Source organism: Apodemus sylvaticus, chromosome 20 (genome assembly GCF_947179515.1).
Source record: "Apodemus sylvaticus chromosome 20, mApoSyl1.1, whole genome shotgun sequence".
In the NCBI taxonomy this organism is placed as follows: Eukaryota; Metazoa; Chordata; class Mammalia; order Rodentia; family Muridae; genus Apodemus; species Apodemus sylvaticus.
In genome coordinates, this window is record NC_067491.1 from 4643316 (window position 1) to 4666743 (window position 23428).

Sequence of the window (23428 nt, forward strand, 5' to 3'; positions counted from 1 at the left end):
TACCGCCTTTTGGTTTCTCTCCCCCCCCCCTTTTCCCGCCACCCGGCCCGCCCATCTTGACCCTCTGGTCCAATCACGGAGGCCCTGCCATCCCAAGTCCTCTCTAGCTTCCCAAGTCTACGCGGCGCTGCCCCAGCAGGCAGGGGCGGGGCGGGGCTTGAGGTCCCGGGGAGCACCATATATTACTGGGGGGCGCTGGACCAGACACTGAGCTGCCTGCAGCTGCTCGGCGGGCATTCCCAGAAGCTGCCCCATGAAGCACTCCCCTGAAGAGGGCGCCGGCCCCGAGTCCTCAGGGCAGCCCCCTGCCTCGGAGCCCACGCAGGACGGGGCTTCGGGGGTCCCACCTGCCGGCCCAGGTGCTGCGAGCGAGGCCCTGGCGGTGCTGTCGTCCTTCGGGCGCCGCTTGTTGGTGCTGGTGCCCGTGTACCTGGCAGGGGCAGCGGGTCTTAGCGTGGGTTTCGTGCTTTTCGGCCTCGCCCTTTACCTGGGCTGGCGCCGGGTCCGCGATGGGAAAGAACGGAGCCTGAGGGCAGCGAGGCGGCTGCTGGATGACGAGGAGCGGATCACGGCAGAAACGCTTTATTTGAGCCACCGGGAGCTACCTGCCTGGGTGAGTTGCCACTTCAGCCCGTGGTGCAGTGTAGCTCTTCCTAGCCGCTCAACTCGGGCTCTCCCACCCTACAAAGTCAGCTCCCCCACTTAGGACAGCGGGCCGCCCCCCACCCCGGACTTTTTGCATCGTCCGGTTAGCGCTGGTGTGCTGGGACGCGCCACTCCTGGACGGCCACCCACTCTCCCCGCCCACCCTTGCCGCAGAGCGGATCCTTCCACGGAATCGGGACTTCTTCCTCGCCCTCCTCGCACCACAGCAGTACATCTGAGCTGCCGCTCCCAGCCAGGCGTGTAGACTGCTCGCTCCTCCCGACTTCTGGTGCCACTCGCGCCGTTGCCGCGCTGCCTCTGGGGATCCCTCCACCCCCTCCCCCGCGATGGCTCAGAGGTTCCCTCGCCTTTGCTAGCGCTTTCAAGGCTTTTTATCTACTTAAGGGCATTGGGGTTTTCCGTTTCCTGCCTTGTCCCTAGGTATCCGCAGAGACCCAGCCCTGCAAGCATTGTTCCGCTGAGTCCCAGCACCTGGAAATGACCTACCATGGTCGCCTTCCAGCCTCAAGCCAGCCGGGCTGCTGGGCTAAGGGAGGAGGTTCTGGGAAGAGGGTAACGCGGCTGCTGTAGTTCCCGCTGCTCCTTTTTACTCGCACCCTGGGCGGCCCCACCCTTTTCCGGACTGTGGGCAGCCTTCGCTCGCTCGCTCGCTAGCTCAGCTGACCCAGGCCCGTATTACTACACCCTGTCTCCTGGGCTGATGCCTCCCTCTGACCTTGCTAAGCTGAGCGGGTTACCAGCCCCTTTGGGGTACCCTCCCTACTCTTCTCACTTAGAGGTGCCAGTTAGGTAGAGAGAGGCAGCCAGCAGTCACACGTGCCATGCCCCAAGAGAGGAAAAGAAGAAATGGTTCTGTGTACCCCAAGTAGCAACTGTTACTGCTACTCTTTGTCATTGGAATTAACCGAACACCTCCCCACCTCCCTGTCGAGCACAGGTGCCCTTTCCCACGCAGGAAGAGAAAGGAATGAGGGAGAGACGGTGCGGAGGCTTGCGCAGGCACTAGCGCACTAGCACACAGGCCTAAGTCTCTTCCTGCCAGTCTCTAGGTTATCAGGGGTTTGGTGTCTTCTTCACCTTATACTGACGCCCACGCCCAGTCCCAGGGGAGCAGGGAAGGCTGGACAAAGGAACTAGGACTTCTTCGTCCCAGGATCCCCTGGAGCTCTGATTTGACTGGATCTCCTCCTGAAAGAATGTGCCCTTCTCGGCAAGACTCCTCCCCCTCCCCCTCCTTTGCCCCAGAAGCTGCCATTTCCGCAACTCCGTGCTATCTGAAGCATCTTTATGTGGCCCCACATCCTACCCACTCCCCTTATTAAAGAAGCCTCAGTATCCCCAGATTCTAAGGAGAGAATTCTCCTATCCCGGGGATTGTGTGCTTAAATCTGTATTAAAACCCCTTTTCTTACTGGGCGTGGTGGCATACCTTTAATCTTAGCACTTGGTAGGCAGAAGCAGGTGCATTTTTGTGAACTGGAGAACAGCCTAGTTTATATAGTGAGTCCCAGGTCAGCCCGGGCTACATAATGAAACCCTTCTACAAATAGAGAAAAACAACTTTTTCCCCTTTGTTTAACACATAGTCTCATATAGCCCAGGCTGGCTTTGAACTCCTGGCCTTCCTGTCTTTACCTTCCAAGTGTTGGCAATATAGGTTTGTGTCCCCATGGTCAGCTAAAACCTTCTCTTAATAAACTCAAACTTGGGGCTGGAGAGATGGCTCAGCGGTTAAGAGCACTGACTGCTCTTCTGAAGGTCCTGAGTTCAAATCTCAGCAACCACATGGTGGCTCACAACCATCCGTAATGAGATCTGACGCCCTCTTCCAGTGTGTCTGAAGACAGCTACAGTGTACTCATGTACATAAAATAAATAAATCTTAAAAAAAAAAACCCTCAAACTTTGCTTAAAAAGGAGGGGAGGGGAGAGATGACTCAGTGTTAAGAGCGCTGGCTGCTCTTCCACAGGTCCTGGGTTCAAATCCCAGCACCCACATGGCAGCTCACAGTGCCAGATCCAAGGGATCTGACCCCTTCACACAGACAAACATGCAGGCAAAACACCAATGCACATAAAATAAGTCATCAGAAGAGAGAAGGTGGTAGGGGGAGGGAGGGAAGGAACCTCAGCACCTAAGCCCTGGGTGTGCGGAGTCCCTGTTGGCTGGGCGTGTTGCATCCCACAAGCCTCTGGGGAGGCATGGATGTCAAGTGTGCTCATCACCGACTCTGCCTTCTCCACGTCAGGTCAGCTTCCCAGATGTGGAAAAGGCCGAATGGCTGAACAAGGTGAGGACCGCCTCGGCTCTGATTGCTTTCTTTCCTGGGTGGGGTCTGTTCTCCCCCTTTCGATGCCTTTCCACACCTCCCTTTGAGCTAGAGCATAGTCCCCGGAGCTGCCCATGGGGTGAGTCTGAAGGACTGTGTCTCAGTGCCCCGCTCTGGACACTGAGCCCAGAGCGGCCTCAACCGGTCCTCCCACTGCAGCCTCAGGCCTCAGAAAACATCTGTAGGCTGTCACACCCAGATAGAACCCGCCTTTAGACCAGTGGCTCTCAACTTCCTGATGCTGGAACCGTTTAATACAGTTCCTCATGCTGTGGTGACCCCAACCATAAAATTATAAAATTAACTTTTGTTGCTATTTCAAAACTGTAATTTTGCTACTGTTATGGATTGCAGCATAAATACCTGTGTTTTCCTGTGTTTTCCGGTGGTCTTAGATGACCCCTGTGAATGAATGGGCCACCCGAGCCCCCCCTCCCCCCGGGGTCACGACCCACAGGTTGAGAACCACTGTTTTGGCAGGAGAGGGACCTTTCCTGACCGTGTTCCTTCCTTTCCTCTCAGATTGTGGCCCAGGTGTGGCCCTTCCTAGGCCAGTATATGGAGAAGCTTTTGGCTGAAACGGTGGCCCCAGCTGTCCGGGGAGCTAACCCCCATCTGCAGACTTTCACATTCACCCGTGTGGAGCTGGGCGAAAAGGTACTTGTGGGAGGGGAGGATAGTAGGGCAGGTGGTGGGGCACCCTGAGAGCTGAGCATGGAGGAACACCTCCTCCCCTCCTCCCTCCTTCCCTCCTCCCCTCCTCCCTTTCTCCCCTCCTCCCCTCCTCCCTTTCCTGAGATCACCTCTCTCTTTAGCCAGTACGAATCATCGGTGTCAAGGTTCACCCTAGTCAGAGAAAAGATCAGATTTTACTGGACTTGAATGTCAGGTAACTTTCTGCCCCCCATTTCCCTGCTAGTGGGGCCTGGTCACCCCTGACTACTCAGTCCGTCTCCTCTCCCGGTCTAGTGCTCACTTCTCTATTCTCTTCCTCACTACCTCCCAGCTATGTAGGCGATGTGCAGATTGATGTGGAGGTGAAGAAATACTTCTGCAAAGCTGGAGTCAAGGGCATGCAGGTGGGCCTGACGTCGGTCGGTCGGTCGGTCGGTCGGGGCCTTTTTACAGGGTCTTTGCCTAAGTGTTGTGGACTCTGGGGAGGTGGGGGCGCCGCGAAGTGTGGGGGGACCCGGGGGTTGATCTTCTCTTCTCCCTCCAGCTCCATGGCGTCTTGCGGGTGATTCTTGAGCCGCTCACAGGGGACCTTCCTATTGTAGGGGCTGTGTCCATGTTCTTTATCAAACGCCCGGTAAGGAGAGCATTGTTGGGAGATGGGAGGGGGCTGTGGGGTTTGGGAAGAGAGGTGGTCCGGACAGGTAGCTATGCACATGGAGGAGACTGATCGGAGGCTAAGAGGACCCATGCTCCTAGGATCTGACCTAACTCTTCTGCCCTTCTCTTCCAGACGCTTGACATCAACTGGACAGGGATGACCAACCTACTGGATATCCCGGGACTTAGGTATTGGGGACCCTCCCAAGTACCCCAGGCCTGGGCTGAGGGCTCTGAGATACGAAGCAGGACACTTGAGCCCGAGCCTCCAAGTCCTCACTGTGCTTGGGCAGATCGAACAGAAACTCCAGGAATGTTTCAGACTGGGTTTTTTTTTTTCTTCCATGGGAGGAACTTGGACTCCACTTCGGTAGGGAATGGAGACTTCTGGAGCAGGGGCAAAAAGAACACACATACGCATGCACACCCAGATAAAACAAGTGTGAAAGAAAGAAAGAAAGGGGCCGGACTTCCCACACTAGGTGTTGGTGGCGCACATCTGTAATTCTGGGACGTGGGAGGTTGGAGTTCAGTGCCACCCTGGGCTACATGACAAATTCCAGCTCAGCCAGATGTATGCAGTGAGATTTAAAGGTTTAAGTCTTTCTCTGCAGGAAGAAACGCAGTTGGGGTGTAGGGGGAAATACCTAAGATGGCGAACCATCCCCCACCTCCCATTTAGCTCACTCTCGGACACCATGATCATGGACTCTATTGCTGCCTTCCTTGTGCTACCTAACCGACTGTTGGTACCCCTTGTGCCTGATCTTCAAGATGTGGCCCAGCTGCGGTCCCCACTACCCAGGGTATGATGTCTCCCAGAAAACTGAGCTTTCTCTCAAGGGCCCATGCTGGGGTCTTAGTTTCTTACGGTGGATTCCTGACCCCAGGGCATTATCCGGATTCACCTGCTGGCGGCCCGAGGTCTGAGTTCCAAGGACAAGTATGTGAAAGGCCTGATTGAGGGCAAATCGGATCCCTACGCAATTGTCCGCGTGGGCACCCAGACATTCTGCAGCCGCGTCATAGATGAGGAGCTCAACCCTCACTGGGGAGAGACGTATGAGGTAGTAAGCCAACGAGTGTGTGCGTGCATGCATGTGTGTGTGCATGTATGTGTGCATGCGTGCATGTGTGTGCATGTGTGCATGTTCGTGATTGTGTGCATGTGCGTGTGTGTGCATGTGTGTGTGTATGTGTGTGTGCATGCATGTGTGTGTGCATGTATGTGTGCATGCATGTGCATGTGCGTGGTTGTGTGCGTGTGTGCGCGTGTGCATGCATGTGTGCGTGTGCATGCATGTGTGCGTGCATGTGTGTGCATGTGCGTGATTGTGTGCATGTGTGCATGTGCGTGATTGTGTGCATGTGCGTGCATGTGTGTGTGTATGTGTGTGTGTATGCATGTGTGTGTGCATGTATGTGTGCATGTGTGTGATTGTGTGCATGTGTGCATGTGCGTGATTGTGTGCGTGTATGTGTGTGTGTGCATGCATGTGTGTGTGCATGTGTGTGTGCATGCGTGTGCATGTGCGTGATTGTGTGCATGTGCGTGCATGTGTGCATGTGCGTGATTGTGTGCATGTGTGTGTATGTGTGTGTGCATGCATGTGTGTGTGCATGTGTGTGTGCATGTATGTGTGCATGTGTGTGTGCATGTGTATGTGCATGCGTGTGCATGTGCGTGATTGTGTGCATGTGTGCGATTGTGTGCATGTGTGCGATTGTGTGCATGTGTGCGTGTGTGTGTGTGTGTGTGTGTGTGTGCGCGCGCGTGTGCATGTGTGTGTGTGTGTGTGTATTTGTGTGTGCAGTATGAAGCCCTGAGAGGCTGTGGGAGAGCTGCTGATTGGATGGCCCTCACAGCTACAGCTCATAAGACCATAGTCTTTTGTGCTCTCTCCAGGTGATGGTCCATGAGGTTCCAGGACAGGAGATTGAGGTGGAGGTGTTTGACAAAGACCCAGATAAAGATGATTTTCTGGGAAGGTAAGACTTCCCCTTTCAGCTTCTAAAGTCTCAGTGCTACCAAGATTCCGGAGGTAGCAGGGCAGGTCCACACAACACACACCCTCCCTCTGCCCCTCAGTCCCTCCCTCCCTCTCCTCTGTGTAACCATTAAGCATGCACTGCTCTTGCGGAGGACTGGAGTTGGATCCCTAACACCCAGGGAGGCTTACAACCTCCTGTGTCTCCAGCTTCCATTCCTCTGTCCTTCTTAGGCACCCGAACTCACGTGCACACACCCACACACAGAATTTTTAAAAATAATGAGGGGCTGGAAAGACTGCTCAGCAGTTAAGAGCACTGACTTCTCTTCCGAAGGTCCTGAGTTCAAATCCCAGCAGCCACATGGCGGCTCACAACCATCTGTACAGCTACCGTGTGTTCATATACATAAAATAAATAAAATTAAAAAAAAAAGAATGAAATAAAAAGGACCCCTGGATGGCGTGGGGCGGGAAGCCTGCTGATTTGCTGCTAATTACATCACTGTCCTTCTCTCCTCTCCACCCGCCCCTCCTCCAGAATGAAGCTCGATGTAGGGAAGGTATTACAGGCTGGAGTCCTGGATAACGTGAGTGGGGAGAAGAGGAAGCGGGAGTGACCGCGCCCTCTGGGGAGTGACGGCTGCTGCCTTTTGCACGGTGGCCTCTGACCCCTGTCACTGTCCTTTGACTCCCTTCAGTGGTACCCTCTACAAGGCGGGCAAGGCCAGGTGCACTTGAGGCTAGAATGGCTGTCACTTCTGCCAAATGCAGAAAAGCTGGATCAGGTAAGCTGCGGAGAAAGGAGGCGGGGCACGTGCTGGGAGGAGGGGGGATGGGGAGGCCCGGAGGGGCAGGTCTAACCACTGCCCCCTCTGCCCAGGTTCTCCAGTGGAATCGGGGCATCACTTCCCGGCCAGAGCCCCCATCCGCTGCCATCCTGGTTGTCTACTTGGATCGCGCCCAGGATCTTCCCGTGAGTTTGGTTCTTGGTGTAGGTGGATCAGAGCTTTGGGGGAAAGGACGGCCCCTCCTCCTTTGCTGAGGACGCAGAAGCCCCTGCCTGCAGCAGTTCTGAGGGGGGGGAGGGTCAGGTCCTCCTCGAGGAAGAGTCTGCTGGCCCCACCCTACATCATCAGACCCCAGACACCCAACACTCAAAGGGTGATGTCAAAATTCTGTCCCCACAACACAGCTGAAGAAAGGCAACAAGGAACCCAACCCCATGGTGCAACTGTCCGTTCAGGATGTGACCCGGGAGAGCAAGGTAGGGTTGAGCACAGTGATGGTTCGGGACAAGGGGGAGCAGGCCTCGCCTTAGGATGCTTGCTAGTTCAGAGTGTCAACACACAAGGGAACGGTGCTGGGTGTGTGTCCTGTGCTGTCACCCTCAGGCCACCTACAACACCAACAGCCCCGTGTGGGAAGAGGCTTTCCGGTTTTTCCTGCAAGACCCTCGAAGCCAGGAGCTTGATGTGCAGGTGAGAGCCGCCTTGGCCCGGTGTCCGCCCTGGCCTGGTGTCCGCCCTGGCCCGGTGTCCGCCCTGGCCCGGTGTCCGCCCTGGCCCGGTGTCTGCCTTGTCCCGGTGTCCGCCCTGTCCCGGTGTCCGCCCTGTCCCGGTGTCTGCCCTGTCCCGGTGTCCGCCCTGTCCCGCTGTCTGTCTGCCCTGTCCCGGTGTCTGCCCTGTCCCCGTGTCTGCCCTGTCCCAGTGTCTGCCCTGTCCCGGTGTCCGCCCTGTCCCGGTGTCTGCCCTGTCCCGGTGTCCGCCCTGTCCCGGTGTCCGCCCTGTCCCAGTGTCTGCCCTGTCCCAGTGTCTGCCCTGTCCCAGTGTCTGCCCTGTCCCGGTGTCCGCCCTGTCCCGGTGTCTGCCCTGTCCCGGTGTCCGCCCTGTCCCGGTGTCCGCCCTGTCCCAGTGTCTGCCCTGTCCCAGTGTCCGCCCTGTCCCGGTGTCTGTCTGCCCTGGCCCGGTGTCCGCCCTGGCCCGGTGTCCGCCCTGGCCCGGTGTCTGCCCTGTCCCCGTGTCTGCCCTGTCCCAGTGTCTGCCCTGTCCCGGTGTCTGCCCTGTCCCGGTGTCCGCCCTGTCCCGGTGTCTGTCTGCCCTGTCCCGGTGTCTGCCCTGTCCCGGTGTCCGCCCTGTCCCGGTGTCCGCCCTGTCCCGGTGTCTGCCCTGTCCCGGTGTCCGCCCTGGCCCGGTGTCCGCCCTGTCCCGGTGTCCGCCCTGGCCCGGTGTCTGCCCTGTCCCAGTGTCTGCCCTGTCCCGGTGTCTGTGTTTATGTGTGTGGTGTGTGTGGTGTGTGTGTGTGAGAGAGAGAGAGAGAGAGAGAGAAACAAACAGACAGACACCTCCCAAGTGCTGGGATTAAAGGTGTGAGCTACCACATCCAGATTTTGGTTTGTCAGTGTAACTTTTTTGTTTGTTTTGTTTTTTGGATTGTTTTTTTTTTTTTTTTTTGAGTCCTGGCTGGCCTGGAACTCACTCTGTAGATCAGGCTGGCCTCGAACTCGGAAATCTGCCTGCCTCTGCCTCCCAGAGTGCTGGATTATAGGCGTGTGACACCACCGCCCGGCTGTAACTTTTTTTTAAAGATTTATTTATTTTTATGTATGTGAGTACACCATTGCTGTCTTCAGACACATCAGAAAAGGACATCAGACCCCATTATAGATAAATGTGAGTCACCATGTGGTTGCTGGGATTTGAACTCAGGACCCCTGGAAGAGCAGTCAGTGCTCTTAACCACTGAGCCGTCTCCCCAGCCTCCAGTGTAACTTTTTTATTATTATTATTTTACTTATTCACTTTGCATCCTGCTCACTGCCCCCAACTTCCCCCCTCCCACAATCCTTCCCCAGCCTTGTGTTTCTGATAGGGTCTCACCCTATAGACCTGGCTGGCCTCAAGCTCACAGAAATCCTCCTGCCTCTGCCTCAGTGCGTAGAGGTAGGCCACCACACCTGGCTTAGAATTCATTTTTATAATTCGTAACTGGGTACTTGAAATGAGTAATTTTTATGGTGGACAGATTGTGCCCAAATAAAATTAACATTTAGCACTTAAAGGTCATAGAACAATCATGAAACACTGTATCATAGCTTCCTAGCTTTGGTCAGGTTCATAGAGGAAACATGCAGATGCAGAGGAAACAAGCCTCTGAAGGTCGTCAGAAGTCGCGGGGGGCGGGGGGCAGGAGTAAGTAGGATTTGGAGACTGGGGGGCAGCAAAGCACTGGCTGAGTTGGTAGATATACACAGCCTGGTGACCGGAGTTTGATCCCCAGAAGATGCATAAAGGTGGAAAGAAAGAACCAACTCCACAAAATTGTCCTCTGACCTCCACACATGCGCTTGGGACACATTCCTTTCATGCTACACACTCACACTCAATGAACAATTTATTTTTTCAAACATTCCGAACAAAGATCTCAACTGAGCCTAAAGGATAGTAGGTAGGGTTGAAGAAATAGGCAGGGGAGAGAATGAAACTGTTCTTGGAAAACAGAACGAGCAAAGGTAGAAGACGGTTTGTAGCTGTCGGGAGGGAGGACACAGCTGGAGTCGTGTTATGTTTCCTGATATGCCTCCTTCGCTAACGTCACCTCCATTCCTGTCACCTCCAGGTGAAGGATGACTCCAGGGCTCTGACTCTAGGGGCGCTGACTCTCCCTCTTGCGCGCCTGTTGACTGCCACTGAACTCACCCTGGACCAGTGGTTCCAGCTCGGCAGCTCAGGCCCAAACTCCAGGCTCTACATGAAGCTGGTCATGCGGGTACGGCAATGGAAGAAGCGCTGGGGGCTGGGAGGCCTGTGGATCCCTTGGTATTCAGAGCGTGGAAGAGGAGCTATGCAGGCACATCAAAAAGTGTTGTGCTGACTCGGGGAAGGAATGAACTGAGCCACGAGTGGCTCGGCCCTCAGCCTGCGCCTGCGCAGGAGCTCTTCGGCTGACTGCCGCGCTGTGCAATCACGCTGTCTTTTCTCATCCTGCAGATCTTATACTTAGATTACTCGGAAATCCGCTTCCCCACTGTGCCTGGTGCCCAGGACTGGGACAGTGAGAGCCCAGAGACAGGCAGCAGTGTGGATGCCCCTCCTCGACCCTATCACACAACTCCCAACAGCCACTTTGGGACTGAGGTAAGTTGATACCTGGAAACTAGGAGGCTGTCTGGCCACATTGTGTTCCAAGCCTGTTTTAGGGGTTGCTTCTGAGAGTTCTTGCTCCCTTTGCCAGCATCTTTTTCTTCTATAGAATGTTCTTCGGATCCATGTATTAGAAGCTCAGGACCTAATTGCCAAAGACCGTTTCTTGGGGGGACTGGTGAAGGGCAAATCAGACCCCTACGTCAAACTGAAGGTGGCAGGAAGAAGCTTCCGGACCCACGTTGTTCGGGAAGATCTCAATCCCCGCTGGAATGAGGTTTTTGAGGTCAGAAGTGAGTGGCTGGGACTATCTGCCCCAACAGTGATGGCTATTCTGTGGTCATTTGATAGAGATGTGGTCAGCTGATGGGGGCGTGGTCAGTGGGTGGGTGTGGTCAGTGGATGGGGTGGGGATCAGCTGATGGAGGCGTGGCCGGCGGGTGGGGGTGTGGTCAGTGATGGGGGTGGGTAGTCATTTGGAGAGGAAAAGGAGAGACTTCCCTTTTCTCCCATTAGGTGATTGTCACATCAATCCCTGGCCAAGAGCTCGAGATTGAGGTCTTTGATAAGGACTTGGACAAGGATGACTTTTTGGGCAGGTAAGGGGATAGGAAGCAGCTCAGGCGGGAGGATAGGCTGGGCCCCACAGGCCATGGTATCAACTGTCAGCCTCTATTCTCCACCGCAGGTATAAAGTGAGTCTCACCACAGTGCTCAACAGTGGCTTTCTTGATGAGGTGAGCATGCGCTGAGAGCCAGTGTCCCCCTGATCTTGACCCAAACCTCATTTCCATCCTTAACCTTTCCTGCCTGTACCCACAGTGGCTGACCCTGGAGGATGTCCCATCTGGCCGCCTGCACTTGCGCCTGGAGCGTCTGACCCCTAGACCGACTGCTGCCGAGTTAGAGGAGGTGAGAGAGAGGAGCAGCTGGGGGAGGATGGGGCAGGGCGCGCCCTCTGTTGGCGTCCAAAGTGCGCCTCAGGTCCCGGGATGTCGGTCCCGCCCACAGCCCACTGTGTGTCCCAGGTGCTGCAGGTGAACAGCCTGATCCAGACTCCGAAGAGCTCAGAGCTGGCGGCAGCCCTGCTGTCCGTCTACCTGGAGCGGGCAGAAGACCTGCCGGTAAGAGCATGCGCCGTAGGTGCCTGGCCGGGGTGGTGCTGGCGTGAGATTATCGGAAGCAGTGAGGGTGGGAGCTGTCACCTGAGAATGGATGTGGCTCTGTGCTCTGCGGCTTCAATGTGCAAGGGCGGGGGTGGGGGGCTAGGTCTACAGTTAAGAGCAACGCATTCTCCTTCCAGCTCCGCAAAGGCACCAAGCCTCCCAGCCCTTATGCGACTCTCACCGTGGGAGATACTTCCCATAAAACCAAGGTGGGAAATGCTCTGAACGGGGATCCTTCACTGCTAAAGTCGGGAGGGGGGAGACTGCAACAACAGGACCCGCCACTCAGCATGGTAACCCACCCCTCCGTCCCCAACAGACTGTCTCCCAAACTTCAGCCCCTGTCTGGGAGGAGAGCGCCTCGTTTCTCATCAGGAAGCCACATGCTGAGAGCCTGGAGCTGCAGGTACTGTGACCTCCCAGCTAGGCACAGGGTGACTAGAAAGGAAGGAAGGAAAGCTCCTGATGGCAAACACTGGTAATTACAGCTCGTGGGAATCTGAGGCAGGAGGATTGCCCTGAGTTCAAGGCCAGTCTGGCCTACTAAGACCCTGTTTCAAAAAACAATACCAACACAAACAAAAAGGAAGTGTCTTAGTTAGGGTTTTACTGCTGTGAACAGACACCATGACCAAGACAACTCTTATAAGGACATTTAATTGGGGATGGCTTACAGGGTCAGTCCATTACCATCAAAGTGGGAGCAGGGCAGCATCATGGCAGGCCTGGTGCAGGCAGAGCTGAGAGTTCTACATCTTCGTCTGAAGGCTGCTAGCTGAATACTAGCTTCCAGGCAGTTAAGATTAGGGCACTAAAGCCCACACCTACAGTGCCACACCTACTTCAACTAGGCCACACTTTCTAATGGTGCCACTCCCTGGGCTGAGCTTCACAAACCGTCACTGGAAGGCAAGCTTGAGGTCCTCAGATTTAGTCACAGTGTTGAGGACGCTTCTAGAGGAATAGGTGAGGGCGAAGGCAGAGTGAGAGAGAAGAGGAGGGGTTTTTCCAGACTAGGGAGGTGGGGCTGTGAGAGAGCATCCTTGGAAGGCTTTGGAACGAAGTGGTTAGGTCCTAAAGAACAAGACTAGAAAAGTCAGCGGTGGATCTCAGCGGGGAGCTCACAGCTCTGTAGGAGCAGGTGCCTCACAGGTGGTCTTTGAAGGCATACTCCCTCATACACAAAATAAAACCAGAATTTTAAAATTATTTACATATAGGTTTTTTGAGACAGGGTTGCTCTATGTAACAGGCCCTGGCTGTCCTGGATTTGCTTTGTAGACCAGTCTGGCCTGGGACTCACAGATCCTTCTGAGTGCTGGGATTAAAGCACGAGGTGCAAAACCCACAGTTTTGTTTTGTTTTTATTGAAAAGGGAAGTAAAGGGAAATAAAAACACTTTGTGATAAAATTAAAGATTTACATGGGAAATATTTCAGATAAACATCTTAAAATTGACAATTTTCATGGAAGAGTAAAGTGGTGGACATGTAAAGCATTGCTAAATTAATTGAAATATGGGATAGAAACATTTTTATGATAGAACTGAAGATTTACGTGAAAAATATTTCTGATAAAATTGTAGAAAAACATGTTAGAATTGAAGATTATCATGGAAAACTTTATATAGATACAATAATGGTAGGTATAAAAGTATTCCTGCTGGGCGGTGGTGGCGCACACCTGTAATCCCAGAACTCTGGAAGGCAGACGGATTTCTGAGTTCAAGGCCAGCCTGGTCTACAGAGTGAGTTCCAGGACAGCCAGGGCTACACAGAGAAACCCTGTCTCGAAAAAATCAAATCCAAAAAAAAAAGAAAAAAAATTAAATAATATCATGGAAATTATATAGATAAAATGATAGACATAAAGATAATTCTAAGTTGATTGATAGTGGAAACCCACAGCTTTAAATAAAGCAGCAATGCCTTTGCCTTTCAGGGTGAGGAAAAAAAATAAATTATAGAGAGGCTCATAATAGGGTCTTCCCAGCGTCATGCTAAGATTTGGGGTTGGGATGGGATGTAGCCCTGGATAGAATGCTTGCTTAGCACGCTCAAGACCCTAAACTCGATCCCCGGTAAAAGCAGTTTGTCCAGGTGTAGGGCATGTATAGCAATCACAGGTGTGTGCCTGTGCGTCTGGGGCGGGGGGGGGGGGGGGGGGTAGAAGCAGGAAGAGCAGCAGTGGAAGATTCACCATGGAAGAGCTCCAAGGCCAGCCTGGCTCTCTGAGACCCTGTCTCAAAAGAAAAAAGAAAGGAAGTCGTATTTTATGCTAAGTGTGAGTGATTGTTTCAGACTTAAGAGAATCATGGCGGTAGGAGCAGGCAGACCATTTAAGAGACCAGCTGGTCAGGGTGTGGGGGCACAGGCTTGTAGTCCTATCAAAATCCTGGTCCTAAGACTGAGCTCATCCAGGGCTACACAATGAGACCCCATCTCAAGCAGATGCGAAGGGAGGCCTCAGGGTAATTAAAGTAAGACATTATTACCAGGCCTGCTAGGATTTTCTGGTAGTTTGTGTGTGTGTGTGTGTGTGTGCGCGCGCGCGCGCGTCAGGAAATGCCTGTGGAGGTTAGACAACCTGGGATGTCATTACTTGACTGCTGCTTTTAGACGGGGTCTCTGTTGGTTCGTCTCCCTATAGTACAGGTGCTTGTGTTGGTCTGTAGGGTATGAACTCAGGTCCCCATGCCCCTGCTGCAAATGCTCTTATCTACTGGGTCATCTCCTAAAAAACATTCCTCATGTAACCTGGCTGGCCTAGAGCTCACAGAGAGCCATCCTCCTGCATGTCTCCCAGGGGCTGGAATCAAAGGTGTGCTACCAAGCTGGGCTCTTAGAAATCAGTGCATCTAAACAACAACAAAAACTTCTGGGCATTTTGTTGTTGATGACTTTTTGAGACAGCATCTTACACTATACCCTAGACTGGCCTCCTGAATGCTGGAATTTCAGGCAAACTTCACCCACATTGCTGTTCTTGTTTGAGGGAAGATGGGGAGAACAAAGAATAGTCTTTGAATTTGAAGTTTCTGATGTTAACTGCTTTCCCCCTTATGGAAGAATCCTTCAGGGGACCTGCATTGTAGGCAGAACACTGTGAGAGAGAAGGTTGTAGGAAACGAGATAAGTTTCAAAAGTGGAAGAGGGAAGAATTGGACTATTAGAAATTTCTAGGCTAGGTGTGTGGAGGTGCGTTCCATGAATCCCAGTACTTGGGCGGCAGAGGCAGGTGGATCTCTGTGGGTCCAAGAACTCCAGGATAGACAGGGTTACACAGACAAACCCTGTCTCAGAAAACCACCCCCCCAAAAAAAAGTTTAAAAAGTTAGGAAATACAAAATAGAGATGTAGGCATGTTTAGCTATATTTTAAGATTTTTTTTTTTTTTTTTTTTTGCCGGGCGGTGGTGGTGCACACCTGTAATCCCAGCACTCTGGGAGGCAGAGGCAGAGGCAGGCGGATTTCTGAGTTCGAGGCCAGCCTGGTCTACAGAGTGAGTTCCAGGACAGCCAGAGCTATACAGAGAAACCCTGTCTCAAAAAAACCAAATCCAAAAAACAAAAACAAACAAAGATGTTTTCTTCTTGATCCAGCCCTTAAGATTTCAATTATGCATATGAGTGTTTTGTCTACATGTATGTCTGTGTACCGTGTGCATACATGGTGCCTAGGGAAGCCAGAAGAGGACGAAGATTATGATAATTTTTCTTTTTGAGACTGTAGCCCTGGCTGTCCTGGGCTACATGTCCTACACATAGTGTCTACTCACTATATAGACCAGAAGAGATCCACCTCCCTCTCCCTCTCCAGTGCCGGGGTGTACGCCACCACTGCCCAGCTGTGGCTAGCAATTTACCTTTAGTTTCTGCCATTCTTGCTTCCGTTCTGCTGGGAATTACACTTACAGCATAGAGACCATTTTAATTGAAGAGGAGATAGGAGGCAGGAGGCTCGCTGTAATCCTAGCACTGGAGTGGCTGAGGTGGGAACTTTCCCCAAAACCACCCGAGTCTTTGGATCCTAAATGCCACGCATCAATACTTTATCATTGCATTCGTCCCACAGGTTCGGGGTGAGGGGACCGGCACCCTGGGCTCTGTATCCCTGCCTCTCTCTGAGCTCCTCCAGGCTGACCAGCTCTGCCTGGACCACTGGTTTACACTCAGTGGTCAGGGCCAGGTGCTAATGAGAGCGCAGCTAGGGGTGAGTACCAGGGCCCGGAAGGTGGGAGTTGTAAGGAGCAGCCCCAGGGACTGAGAACAGCACTCCCCAGCTCACCCCTCGCCCGTCCCCAGATCCTGGTATCCCAGCACTCAGGAGTGGAAGCCCACAGCCACAGCTACAGCCACAGCTCCTCCTCCCTCAGTGAAGAACCTGATGTCCTAGGGGCATCCAACCACACCGCCTCCCCGGTCCTAGAGGTCAGGCATCGCCTAACACACGGTGACAGGTAAGGGGCCGGGCACAGAGGTGGTGTGCAGGCAGGAGCATGAAGATGAATCACGGGGTTCCTGGACGCTATTGTCTTCCTCTTCCCACAGTCCCCCCGAGGCTCCTGTTGGGCCCCTGGGCCAGGTGAAGCTGACGGTGTGGTACCACAGTGACGAACAAAAGCTGATCAGCATTATTCACGGCTGCCGGTGCGACCCTGCCCACCTGTCCTCCACGGTTGGCTCCCTCTGTCCTGTGCCTCGAATGCCCCAATGCCCACGTCCTTCCGTTGCAGGGCCCTTCGGCAAAATGGACGTGATCTCCCAGACCCCTATGTGTCAGTGCTGCTGCTCCCAGACAAGAACCGAAGCACCAAGAGGAAGACCCCACAGAAGAAGAGGACCCTCAATCCCGAGTTCAATGAGCGGTCAGTAGACGGGCTTGGGGGGCGGGATCCAGGGCGGGGGAGGCTTCTGGGAGGCCCCTGGCTCTAAGATCTAGTGCCTTTCCCAGGTTTGAGTGGGATCTGCCCCTGGATGGGACTCTCAGGCGGAAGCTCGATGTCTCTGTGAAGTCCAACTCCTCCTTCATGTCGAGAGAGCGTGAGCTTCTGGGGAAGGTGAGGAGGCAAGGACTAAAGCTGCTGGTGCCACCTGGGGCGCGACCGTACCCTCACACAGTGGTCGGCCTGGGGCGCGACCGTACCCTCACACAGTGGTCCGCCTGAGGAGTGACTGAACCCTCACATAGTGGTCGGCCTGGGGCGTGACCATACCCTCACATAGTGGTTTTACCTGGGGAGTGACTGAACCCTCACACAGTGGTTTTACCTGGGGCGTGACCATACCCTCACATAGTGGTTTTACCTGGGGAGTGACCGTACCCTCATACAGTGATAAAGTATATTGAAGTATGTTGAAAAGACAGGTTCTTTGGAAATACTAAAATGGAATCTTGCCCCTGTCATCCTCCAACCTAGGTGCAGCTGGATCTAGCAGAGATAGACCTTTCTCAGGGCGCAGCCCAGTGGTGAGTGTCTCCATAGGAGTGGGTGGGACCGGCTATGCACACTGGAGAAATCCCAGTCACAGTAATGAAAGTGAGAACCACGGCTTCCCTTAAGCACATAAACCCTTAGCATGTCTTTCATGTAGGAGAGAACACAGCTGGGCGTGGCGGCCTGTGGCTGTAGTTTGAGTCTGTGGGAAGCTGGAGAGTTGAGAGTTCAAAATTGGCCTGGGCTCTACAGAAAGCTCTAAGCCATCCTGGGATGCAGACAGAGAAAACAAAACCTACATAAGAGTCTTCGCTCTGCCTGAACTCTGTGTCCTTGCTTCCCTAGGTATGACCTGGTGGATGACAGAGATTAGGGTGGTGACAGCCTGGCACTGCTCCGGCTTCTCGCCTCGCCTCTTGCCCCAGTGCGATGCGCCTCCTCAGCGCAGCCCCAGGGCTGAGCCTGAGCCCTTTTGCCTTCTGGGCCCTGTAAGGGTCTCTGCCTGACCAAAGAGGAACACGTTACCCCTTACTGCACGGCCTTTATCCTGCGGGCTCCCAGGGCAGGGACCTGAGCTGGCTGTTTCCTGTTCTGCCTGCGCCGCCGCCTCCTTCCCACTCCTCAGGGCCTCCCGCACCTGTGCCTGGCCGCTGGCCGCACCAGCAGTGCCATCCACTCAAGCCAAATACAGCTTTTGGAAAGCTCTGTTTTTTTGTTTTTTTTTTTTGTTTTTTTTTTTTTTTACACAATAAAAAATATACAGAAGACGGTGCTTCATGAACTTGCATGTCATCCTCGCACAGGGGCCATGCTAAACTCTACCTTGCTCTAAGTTAGTCTGTGTGTTGCTGAATGGAGCATAAGGTCTTGTGTCATCTTCCCGGCCATCAGGGAGAATAAACATGGGGGTGTGAAGGTAGATGACGGGTAGCCCCTCAAACGGAGGCTTTTGGACTGCGGGTATAAGATGAGCAGCAATCGCCCCCCCATGTTTGGCTTCACACACCACCCCCCCATCCCCCTCCCCCCCCAGCTCAATCCACTCTTGGAAATATATGCGCTATGGTGGCTGTGTCGTCCTGGTGCACCATGTCAACTGGGAACACCTAGATTCTGTAGAAGCCTCCAAATTGTTAGAAATTGGTCTTGGGGCTGGAGAGGTGGCTCAGTGGTTAAGAGCACTGGCTGATCTTCCAGGGGTCTGGAGTTCAATTCCCAGCAACCACATGGTGGCTCACAACCATCTGTACTGCGATCCAATGCCCTCTTCTGGTGTGTCTAAACATAGCTACAGTGTACTCATACATAAATAAATCTTTTTAAAAAAAGTAAGAAATCGGTCTTGATGCCCCAAACATGGTAATCTGCAGATGGACAGAAAGGACTCCAGAAAGCAGGGCTGGTTTTCTGACCAGGTGCCTAGGTTATAAACTATCTAGAATTAATCTGACCACCACCACAACCACCACCACCCGCACCAGAACACTTTATCTATTAAATGCTAGATTCAAACCAGCTGTGGCCCTTTCCCTCGAAGGCTGTTCTCCAACCTACCCATCAATGTTTTCTCCAACTCGAAAGCCTTCATTTCACTTTAAGATCAATTTACTCAAGGGTGAGAACCTACGAGACTGTAGTCACCACTGAGCATGGAAAGACTCCTCTGTGGAGTAGCTGATGTCGGGGAACTGGTCTCCAGACACAGTGAGGAAGCCTTACTCATGCCGCTCGTCTGCTGACCACTCCCACCCGCCATCTGTAAACTGGGAAGGCCCACCACAGCACGGGCTCCTACTGTGAGGACAGCAGCTGCATCTAAAATGGCTCCAGGGCCAGCTGAGAGCTGACAAGTATTTCACATTCATCTGGACCTACTCACCTTGCAGGAGAATCTTCTCACTCATGTGGCAGGGTTTCATGTAGCACAGGCTGGCCTTTAGCAGCTCCATGGGCAGTGCAGGCTGGCCCCCTTTAATTCCACGTGTAGCTGAGGATGACCTTTGAACTTCATATCTTTCTTCCAAGTGCTGGGATCAGGGGTTTGTGGTACTACAACTGGCCTGTATTGATTTCAAATTTAGACAGAATCACACACTGTAGCCTAGGCTAGCCTCAAGTTCAAGGCAATCCTGCTGCAACCTCCTTTTGGAGAGTTGGAATTACAAGCAAGAGCCACCATGCCCAGCTGAAAAAAAGAAAAAGGAAGGAAGGAAGGAAGAGAAGGAAGGAGAAGGAGGAGAAAGGAGGGAGGGAGGGAGGGAGGGAGAGAGAGAGAGAGAGAGAGAGAGAGAGAGAGAGAGAGAAGGAGGGAGGAGAAAGAGTTTAAATACTACACTGTATGAACATAGCTGATATGTTTTTTTAAGGCACCCATATGCACTCTGCTACATCCATCAAAAAATCCAGACCCCTCACACCAGAATTCTTTAAACGTTTTTTAGGCAGGCTCTTGCTGTGTAATTAGTCCGTGGCCTGGAATGTGTAGCAAGCCCCCTTAGTGCTGGGATTACACGTGTGTCCCACCGTCTTCAATTTCACTCCAGCATCTCCGAGGGGGAGGAACACTGAAGACAGAGTGGAGACACTTGAAACTTTAAAGTCTCGTCTATAATTATGAGACGCAGGGCGCACACAGCCTGAGGCCTGCCGTTTTAGGGGGCTTGAGAAGATACGGCTGGGAGTTTTGTTTTTGTTACCTATGATTTCAAAAGGCACTCTTGGCCTACTTGACCACTTTAAGCAATTACATTCCCAGGAAACCAGCAGACTTGGCACAGCTCCTGCTCTGGAAAGGCTCTTACTCTGGCCCAAGCTTTCCAAGTCAGGCTCTGAAAGGGAGGAATACTGGCCTGCCGGCTGTGAGACGCTGCAGTACTCAGCCCGTCCTTAAACAGATATGGAGATGGAACTTTTAAAACGAGGGGCCAGAGAGTTGGCTCAGTGGTTAAAAGCACTTGTTGCTGTAGCAGAGGACTTGGGTTGAGACCCAGCACCCACAGGCATGTCTGAAGACAGCTTACAACTGTCTGTAGCCTCAGTTCCAGGACACCCAGAAGGCATGCATGTTATGTGTCCACAAACATGCAGCAAGCCCCTCAGGCACATAAAGTAAAACAATTCTAAAAAAACCCCACTGTTTCTGTTTTAAAAAGAATATGAAGGAATCATCTGTCATGGAATTAAATATACTTGTTATTTAGCAAAACTTTGGGAGTTTGGAGTGCTTTTTGTTGCTGGTTTTTGTTTTTGTTTTTTTTTCTGTTCCCAGGGACTTCCTGCATGCTAACTAGCCAAGTGCTCTATCACTGAGTTATATGCCTAGTTCTCTTAATTTTGAGGAGGGGGTCTTGCCAAGTTTCCTAGGCTGGATTTGAACTCACTCTGTAGCCCAGACTGGCCTTGAACTTGTGATCCTACCTTAGCCTCCCAAGTAACTGGGACTACCAGCCTATGTCATTAGACCTGACTTCTTGTGGTTTAATGTTTTAACTTTTGTGTCTTTGGTATATGTGTTCATTCATGTGTGGGCTTGTGTGGTTGCAGGTGTGTCTTGCATGTGTGTGTGTGTGTGTGTGTGTGTGGAGGCCAAAGGTCAACCTTAAGTATTGTTCCTCAGGAACTGTCTACCCACCCTTACTTTTCATTACAATCATTTAGTGTGTGTGTGTGTGTGTGTGAAGGTCAGAGGACAACTTGGAGGATTTGTTTTCCTCATCTGTCATGTGGTCCAGAGATCAAGGTAATCGGCCTTTACATACTGACACATTCTACTGGCCTCACCCTTGCTTTTGGAGACAGGATCTCACTACAAATCCTTGGCTGGCCTGGCACTTGCTATGTAGACCAGGCTGGCCTTGAACTCATTGAGATCTGTCTGCCTCTGCCTCCTAAATGCTGGCCCAAACTCAGGTTCTTATACAGGCTTGCACAGTAAGCCATCTCCCCAGCCTGTTTTGAGACATCTTGCCACAAAACCCAGACTTGCCTTAAACTTCTGTCAGTCCTCCTGCCTCTGCCTGCACAGCTCTGGGTTTACAAGCATGTGTCACCGTGCCCTGCAGCTTTTTCTCTTTTATGTGTAGTGTTAGGGTACAGACGAGGGCTTCACAGACAAATGTTCCACCACCGAGCGCCTGCCTTAGCTCGTCTCCACCCAGCTTACTTTTGACAGTGACGGACACAGGCTACTCCCTTCTTGGAATATAGCTTTATTGGAGCAAACTATGTGCAGTTGTGAGGAGGGTGTGGCGACTCAGCCTTTCCCCTACAGAGAGAACCCACCAGCATTCCTGGTGGAGGTGCGCCACCTCTGAGGGGTTAACGCACCTCGCCAGCCACCTTCCCAACCTGGGCTGATTCTGACCCACTTATAGTTAGCAAGATGTAAAAGAAAGTCAGTTGGGAACTGGAACATCAGAAGAAAGCAATTAGAGTGTGTGTGTGGGGGGGGGGGGGGGGTAAGAGTGGTGCACTTTAAATTCCAGCAATCTGGAGGCAGAGGCAGGAAGATCTGTGAGAGTTCCGGGCCAGCCTGATTAACATGGAGAGTTCCAGGACAACCAAGGCTACGTATGCCGTGAGACCCTCTTTTAAAATAAAGTACTTAACTGCTCTTGCATAGAGAACCTAGTTGGTTTCCAGCACCTACCCTGGTGGCACAACAGTCTAACTCCAGTTCGGGGGGAGCCAGCGCTCCCTCCTGGCCTTTGTGGACACGGAGCATGTATGTGGTGCATGTACACATATGCAAGCAAAACACCCAGATGCATAAAATAAGCCTAAAAAATAAACAACAGTTATCACTAAAAAGTACACATGGGCTGGGGTCACAACCATCTGTAACTCCCGTCCTAGAGGATCTGACGCTCTCTTTTGGACTCTATGGGTACCAGGCGCATAGGTAGGACAAGATAGTCACTGGGTAAAGCACATGCCACAGTCTCGGTGACCTGAGTTTGAGCCCTAGACCCAGATAAAGATAAAGATAAAGAAATTGTGACCTTGACACATGTGCCTTGGCACACATGCCCACATACTCCACGCCCACGCATACACATCAAGCCGACGAATATGCCACAACCACACATACATCACGTACACATACAAACAATAAAATTGTGTGGGTGACGGTGTCTCACGTGGTTGCCCCAGGTGTCCTCGAACTCACAGAGATTTATTTGCCTCAGGAGGAGCTCTGAGGAGCTCCCAGGCCAGCCAAGGCTACACTGGCTGGAGCCCAGTGACCCTTCTCCCTTCTTTCACTGCATCTATTTCAAATCTTTACTGCTCCCTAGAGTTTTCTCCTACCTCCTCCAATCTCTCACCAATTTCAGGGCGAAAATGTGAAAACAGCGATGATGGTCGTGCTCCCACCCCTCAGGCCCCAGGGTCCCTCCGGATTATCTGTCCATTCATTCTACAAGTATTTCAGGACCTCATACAGACTGGGTGACCTGACTATGCTTGGTGCAGGATAGTGTGTGTGTGTGTGTGTGTGTATTTGTTGTGAGCATGTGGATTTGTGTGCATGAATGTGTGTGTGTGCATGTGGATTTTGGATGTGTGTGTGTGTTTGTGTGTGTGTTTTGGAAGAGAGTATAGAAGTCAAAGGGAACAAGCTGAGAACCAGAGACAGGATATCTTTGAAGATCTGCAAGCTATCGGGTGTGGCTGGACAGAAATGTGGCCAGAACAGGAAGTAAGTGTTTGAAGCTGAAACCTGCTGTCTCTGTGCTCCCTCTGTGGGCTACTGGAAGCCAGTATGTGCCAGGGCGCTGGGCCAGAGCTGCTCAGCCTCCATCTACGCCACCACCTAACCTTCGTCAAGGCACATGAAGGCTGAGTGGGATGCTGGGCTCATGGCTCCTGTCTGTGATCCTGACACTCGGGAGGCTAAGGCAGAAGGATCATCACAGTTTGGGGACACGGTGGGCTGCATAGCGAGTTCCAGGACAGCCTGGTGTGATGGTAAATGCTGCCATCTCAGCATATGGGAGGCAAAGGCAGAAGGACCAGAAGTTCAAGGTCATCTTCAGGTACATAACCAGTCCCAGGCCTGCCCTGTCTGAGAACAAACAAAACTAAAACACTTGCAGGCCAAATTCCAAATATGGACGGATTCAAAACAGGGAGATGACGTAGGAGAACGACAACTGGGTGGGCGAAACGGCCCAGCTGTTAAAGCCACCAACAACCTGAGGTTGACAGAGTGACACGCTGTCCCTTGGCCTTAGCACCTATTCACCTACACACACACACACACACACACACACACACACACACACACACGCAGGCACGCAGGCACGCAGGCACACATGCATACACACACACACACACACACACACACACACACACACACACACACACGC

The 23428-nt window shown here is 52.6% G+C and overlaps 1 protein-coding gene across 1 annotated transcript; it reads left to right on the plus strand.

Annotated features, from left to right (window-relative positions):
- Positions 1 to 144: 144 nt before the first annotated feature.
- Positions 145 to 17765, plus strand: Esyt1 (extended synaptotagmin 1). Its single transcript, XM_052164795.1, has 31 exons — positions 145 to 613; positions 2916 to 2957; positions 3519 to 3653; positions 3812 to 3885; positions 4003 to 4075; positions 4216 to 4305; positions 4462 to 4517; positions 5011 to 5134; positions 5219 to 5395; positions 6235 to 6317; positions 6858 to 6906; positions 7018 to 7104; positions 7200 to 7292; positions 7512 to 7583; positions 7711 to 7797; positions 9935 to 10084; positions 10306 to 10452; positions 10568 to 10744; positions 10975 to 11057; positions 11147 to 11195; positions 11281 to 11370; positions 11487 to 11582; positions 11762 to 11833; positions 11944 to 12030; positions 15698 to 15835; positions 15928 to 16082; positions 16174 to 16272; positions 16359 to 16490; positions 16577 to 16682; positions 17043 to 17092; positions 17406 to 17765. The coding sequence occupies exons 1-31, from the start codon at positions 254 to 256 to the stop codon at positions 17431 to 17433; spliced, it is 3261 nt and encodes a 1086-aa protein (XP_052020755.1). The 5' UTR covers positions 145 to 253; the 3' UTR covers positions 17434 to 17765.
- Positions 17766 to 23428: the final 5663 nt, after the last annotated feature.

Coding starts and splice junctions, on each gene's coding strand:
- Esyt1 (XM_052164795.1), top strand. CDS start 254: ATGAAGCACTCCCCTGAAGAGGGCGCCGGCCCCGAGTCCTCAGGGCAG. Junction 7,584..7,710: donor ATGTGACCCGGGAGAGCAAG/GTAGGGTTGAGC, acceptor TGTCACCCTCAG/GCCACCTACAACACCAACAG. Junction 7,798..9,934: donor GCCAGGAGCTTGATGTGCAG/GTGAGAGCCGCC, acceptor TGTCACCTCCAG/GTGAAGGATGACTCCAGGGC.